Below are 6,000 nucleotides of genomic sequence, written 5' to 3' on the forward strand. Positions count from 1 at the left end.
TGCACAGCCCTTCTGCAATTCTTGCAATATTTAGTATGGAAAAGACTTAGAGATCATCAGGTCAAGCCCTGTCACACTTCAGATGACAGCACTGAGGGCCAGAGTGCCTTGTGACATAGCTGTGGCCACAGATTTGAAATGAGAACCAAGGCCAGAGTCTGAGTCCTTGTCTCCAAGCTCAGCCTTCTTTCCACTATGGCCTATGCAGGATTCCCTAGCTAGCTCTCTCTCTTGCTAAGGCAGCTTCTCTCTTTCTAACACAAGGGCTTTCTGTAACAGATACATGGTGGCAAAGAGGAAGCCCTTCCTTAGTGCTCTTTGTTGGAGGACAATCTGCTCCTCAGCACCGTCCTCATCCTCTTTTCTAAAACTCCTTGAACCCTGACCCTCACATCCCTGAGGACGCCCAGCACCGTGTCATTCCTCAGAGTGTATACAAAGGGGTTGAGGAATGGAGTCACCACGCTGCTCAGCACTGAAGGGATCTTGTTGATCTCCAGATATTCTTTCTGGGAGGGAGTCACATAGATGAACACAGTGATCCCACTAGAAATGATGACGATGGTCAGGTGGGAAGCACAGGTGTTAAAGGCCTTCATCCTTCCACTTGCAGAAGGAATGCGTACTATTGTCAAGATGATGTAGGTGTAGGAATAGGCCACAAGGACTATGCAGCAGAGGATGACCATGGATGAAAGCATAAAATCCATCAGCTCGATGGCAGTGGTGTCTGCACAGGCCAGGGCCAGCAAGGGCCCACTGTCACAGAAGAAGTGGTTAATGACATTGGAGCCACAGAAGGGCAGCCGGGAGATGAGGATGGTTGGAAAGAGCACAGAGAGGAAGCCTCCCACCCAAGAGAACACAACAGTCCCGATGCAGACAGGAGGTCTCATAATGGCAGTGTAGCGCAGTGGGTAACAGATGGCAGCATAGCAATCATAGCACATGACTGTTAGCAGGAGAAACTCAACTGTGCCCAGGAAGAAGTAGAAATAGCATTGGGTGATGCACCCAGCAAAGGAGATGGTTTTATCCCCTGATCCTAAGTTGGCCAACACTTTGGGAGAAATGACTGAGGTGAAGAGGATGTCCAGGACAGAGAGGTTGCACAGAAAGAAGTACATGGGGGTGTGGAGGCGGGAGTAGAACAGCACGATGGAGATGATGAGCAGGTTCCCCAGCAGAGTCAGCAGGAACGTGGGCAGCAGGAGCACCGGGAGCAGCAACTCCACCTCCCTGCTGAGGGCAAATCCCAGCAAGATAAACTCAGTCACCACTGCAGTCCGATTCCCCATGGGCCTGGTGGGCTGGCTCAGTTCCTCTAATGGAACAGAGGGAGACAATGCTTAGGAGAGCACTCAGTGTCCAAAACCCCATGGCCATTCACCAGAAAAATATGAACATAGAGCATGAAATAGAAATATGACAATAACAAGTGTTGAGAAGGATGTGGATCCACAGAAGTTCTTTTACATTGGGAGTGTAACTTTATATAATTGCTTTGGAAAATAATTTGTCATTACCTTGTAAAGGTGAACATTCATGTGCTCTGTGACCCAATAATTCTACTCCTAGGTAGAGAAACTTGCACATCTGCCCCAGAAGACTAAAAACAATGTTCACATGAGGGAGGAAGCAAGGAATGGAGGGAGTGAGGAGGAGAAAATGGGGTTGGGGGATGTCCAAAGACAAGTGAATAAATAGTGTTATGATCATAGAATGGAATATTATATAATCACAAAATGAATGAACTACAGCTCAACCAGCAGTGAGGATGAATCTTCAAAATGTTACCAAAAAAGGCAATCCCAAAGGACCACACACAACAAGATTTTTAAAATTTAATCTTAAAAACAAACAAAACTAAATAATATATTACTTAGGCATTGCAAACATGTAACTAAATTATTATTTTTAAAGGGAAGGGAATGATAAACACAAAATTCAGAACAGGGCGACCTCTGGGATAGAAAGGAAGGGGATGGACCAAGGGAGGAACCCACCTCAGTAACTATCAATTTTGCATTTGGGTGGTGGGCTCCGTGGTAGACTCAATGGTGTCCGACATATTGCTAAGCTTTATACTTTAGATAAGTGTTACATACATTTTTGGTATATGTCAAAATTTATACTTAAAAAGATAATAAAAAATATAAACATATCTGTAGGTAAAGAAGATTGAAAGGCAATATCCCAAACTCTTAGTCGTCATCATTACTTGATGGTAGGACTCCAGGGGATCTTTATTTTCTTCTTGATTGCCTATATTTTCTGGATTTTTTTACAATGGACAAATGTTCCTTTTATATAAAAGAAAGTAGAATTATCCTAAAAGGAAAATATAGATCTATATCTACACATGGTTTGATTGCAGTTATGTGGGGTGAGGGGTCATGCACGCTAGCAAGCACATACTGAGTGCCAACTCTGTTGCAGGGTCTGCGATTGATGCAAGTCTGTGGAGATGGTAAAGAAGTGCCTGCCCTTGGACAGCTCTCGGTCCTAAAGAAACGTGATTTCAGGGAAATCACAGAAATAGAGGAAAAATTAAGGGACAGAAAAGTTCTTTCCTAGGATATTTGTCCTGGGCCATTAGTCTGGAAAACAAACCAAATGCCAGGGAAATGGATAGATTCCAGGGACAAAGTCCAATGGACTCAGATAGCAAGGAGGGGTTGGCCTGGACTCTGGAAAGAAGGGGCCTTGTGTGTACCAGTGACTAAGAGGTCTATGGATCGGACTAGGAAAAACAGAAGAATAAACTAGTAAAGGAAAAGGACTGCAAAATTCCCAAGAACTGAGTTAACCTCTGCCCATCTCAGCTGAGTCAGAGTTCTGTATCGGCCACTCCTGCGCAGAGCACGTCCTCTTGACCTGCCCCCACCTTTGTGTAGTCACAGTACACAGACGGTCTGTCCAACCAACTCACTGCATCTGTATTGCCAAGCTTTCCCTTTTCAGGTTTCTTGAGATATGATTCAAATGCCATACAGCCAACACATTTGAAGTGTACAATTCAACAGCTTTTTGTGTATTCAGAGTTGTGCATCTGTCACCACAGTCAATTTAAGAACATTTCGTCACCCCCTCTCCAATCCCTGGCAACTCTTAATCTACTTTCTGGGTCTATGGATTTGCCTATTCTGGACATTTCATATAAATGGATCATACAATATGTGGTCCTTTGTATCTAGCTTCTTTCGCTTCCTGTAATATTTCCAAGGTCCATCCATGTTGTAGCATGGACCATTGCCAAGGCCATTAAAGAAGGAATGCAGCAGGAGGAAAGGCCACGGCCCCAGGGAGAAGCCTGACCCCTGGCGTGGCAGAAACACATGTGCTTGTACACAAACACACGGCAATTACTAAGAGCAGACACACATAGAGTTTGTGAAGTCTAGAAGAATGATATGAAGAATGAATTTGGCCTTAGTCACCAAATCTGAAAAACGTAACATGAGGGAGGAAGACTTAACTCACTGAACTCTCCAAATACATCTTTTCTGGAGTTGCCGCTATACCCAGTGGAAAAATCACTCCCTTACATCAGAAATATCAAGAAGTTTCATGAAGGCAAATATATGTGCCTTAGAGTATAACAGAGACTGCTGCTCTCCAGGCAGCTCCAAATGCTGAATGGTTACTCTGCACACATCTCAGCTGGGATCCTCTTGTTTCACCTCTACAGGGCAGGTCTGCTCACCTGGGCTTTGCTGTCACCTAGGATCTTCTACAGTAATCATCTTGATCAAAAAGCCACAGTGAGTTCCACAGGAGACCACCAGTGTTTGGTGGAATGAACCCTTCCCAACCATCTGGATTTTTGCTCTAGCTGTGACCTCTTGCCTGATGAGCATGCACGTGTTGTTGACAGCTAGAAGGTATTTGTTGGATGCTTTATGCTGCTCAGGAAGTTACAGAATATGGCACCCATTCCAGCACCAAGAGGTCTGCACATCCTCTGGCCCTAACCCCAAGTGGATGAGGAAGGAGCCTTCAGTTTAGCAGGGCCATCCACTGACCAGCTGGGTCCTCCCATACTGTCTACACAGTCTGGCCCAGCTTGGGGGAGACAGGGCAGACTCTTCACTAAGCTCCTGGACACTGCTTTGTTCCCTTCTCCTGCTACCTTCTTCCCTGCACCTTCTCCAGTCCCCTGCTCAGCCCAGTCGTGATTATCTCTTGATTCCAGGGCAAATGGGAAAAGGGACACTGTGCTCCCCTGATGGGCAACAATTGCCATCCTGCTTCTCTCATTTACCCCTTGCCTGTCCCCTCAATCCAACATGCACCACCACTACCACCCTCATCATATTTTTTCAGAGACTGGCAGGCCAGGCATCCAAGGACTAAAATCCCTCTAGGGTTCCTGCAGGACAGTAGAATCCTGTCAAGGGGCAGTACAGCTGGTGCATAGAGAAAACTCTGGCCTTGGGGCCAAGAGACCTGAGTTCCAGTCCCACCTCTGCCTTTACCACCCTTGAGACTGGACAAATCGCCTCACCTTTCTGCACATCTGCACAGGAAGCCTCATATGACAAGCAGGGTTCATGCTCTTTTCCTCCTCTTTCTCACAGCCTGGTGGAGAAACACAAAATGGAAAATAAGACAATTCATATGAAATCACCATATCAGATGTTGCCGTTATTTCTAGAAGCTCTGCTATTCTGCAATTTTGGCAAAGAACAAATCTTATCTTCCCTGTCCCTACTGAGATATTGATCATCCCAGCCTCAGAGCACTGTTGCTTCTGGCTCTGAGATACATCTTGTCAAGCCACAGTTCTGCCTTAATCAATTGTTCTCTTCTTGGGTGACATATCCGCTAGGCTACAAAGTGTGAAGACAAAGGGAAGATGCTTCTCTACATGGGAATTTTGCTTGCCCAAGACTTCTGGAAATGAAAAAATCATCCCCTATCCTCCACCATCTGCACTCTACACAGGGGTCAGTAAGCTTGGGGGAGGGTGTGAGGGGATTCAGAAACACTCACATTAGCCTAAATGAGGCGGACAGTGCCAGCCCCCGCATATCCTGCCTGCAGGGCACCATGGGCTGAGCACTGTCGCACAGGGGCTTCTGCTGCCGCAAACTCTACACTGTCAGGGCTGCAGGGAGCAATACTATGGAAGGGTCCCACGTTTGGGTATCATGTTTGGACCCCACTGGGGCAGGGCAGGCCAGGATTGGCTCAGGTGAGAGCACACACTTTCAGAGAAGGAGCCAATCATGGGGGAGTCCTCAGGGGGCACAATTTACAGAGCTGTCCCTGAACACCAAGCTTGAGCCCGATGCCCCTGAGGCCCATTTAGGAAAGGATGCAAACCAAACATGTCTATACTAGCACTAGCAAGAAATGGAGCCAGAACACTAGCCAAGATCAACACCACCAGACACATCTCAGGGAGTCTCTCAGTGTAGTCCTCCATCCACCCCTCTCCAGACCCACTGTGACAATTCTGTCCATGCCTGCCACTTCATGCTACCTAGGGCCCTCCTCTCCAACATCCTAGAGTACTGCTAAAGCTTCAGTGATCTTGTACCATCCCAAAGAAAAAACTCCAAGGTGTTTAGCCTGGTATTCACAACCCTCAACCCCTGGTCTCTCCTGAATTACCTCCCAGCCTCAGTTCCCACCTTACACATCTCCTTATTCATCGTTTACTTCGTCGAACCACTCTATTCACTCTGCCCCAGACTGGCCCTGTGCTTTCTTACTTCACACTGTGTCCGCATTCAGGGTCTTGTTCTTGTCCCTCCTGCTCAAGCCTAAGCTTGAGTTCTCCCTCTGCCTACATACTTTTATTGCACTTGGAATCAGGAATCCACAGTGTAGAACCTGAGTGTTTTTAACCTTTTTAATTCAAATATAGCACATATATAGAAAAGTGCACAAATCATAAGCTCAATAAATTATCAATAAAGTGAATACACTCATATAACCACCACCCAAGTCAAGAAACAAACTAGTACTAGCACTCCAGAAACCCTTCCCAAG

At 46.2% G+C, this 6,000-nt stretch overlaps 1 protein-coding gene across 1 annotated transcript; it reads right to left on the reverse strand.

The window, feature by feature from the left end:
- Positions 1-308: 308 nt before the first annotated feature.
- OR6J1 (olfactory receptor family 6 subfamily J member 1) lies at positions 309-1,298 on the reverse strand. Its single transcript, XM_069463211.1, has one exon. It carries the CDS (start codon positions 1,296-1,298, stop codon positions 309-311), a length of 990 nt encoding a protein of 329 aa, XP_069319312.1.
- Positions 1,299-6,000: the final 4,702 nt, after the last annotated feature.

The sequence above is a fragment of the Eulemur rufifrons genome, chromosome 2, assembly GCF_041146395.1.
Source record: "Eulemur rufifrons isolate Redbay chromosome 2, OSU_ERuf_1, whole genome shotgun sequence".
Lineage (NCBI taxonomy): Eukaryota > Metazoa > Chordata > Mammalia > Primates > Lemuridae > Eulemur > Eulemur rufifrons.

Bases quoted from the DNA above. Each gene is read 5' to 3' on its own strand.
- OR6J1 (XM_069463211.1), bottom strand. From the start codon at position 1,298: ATGGGGAATCGGACTGCAGTGGTGACTGAGTTTATCTTGCTGGGATTT.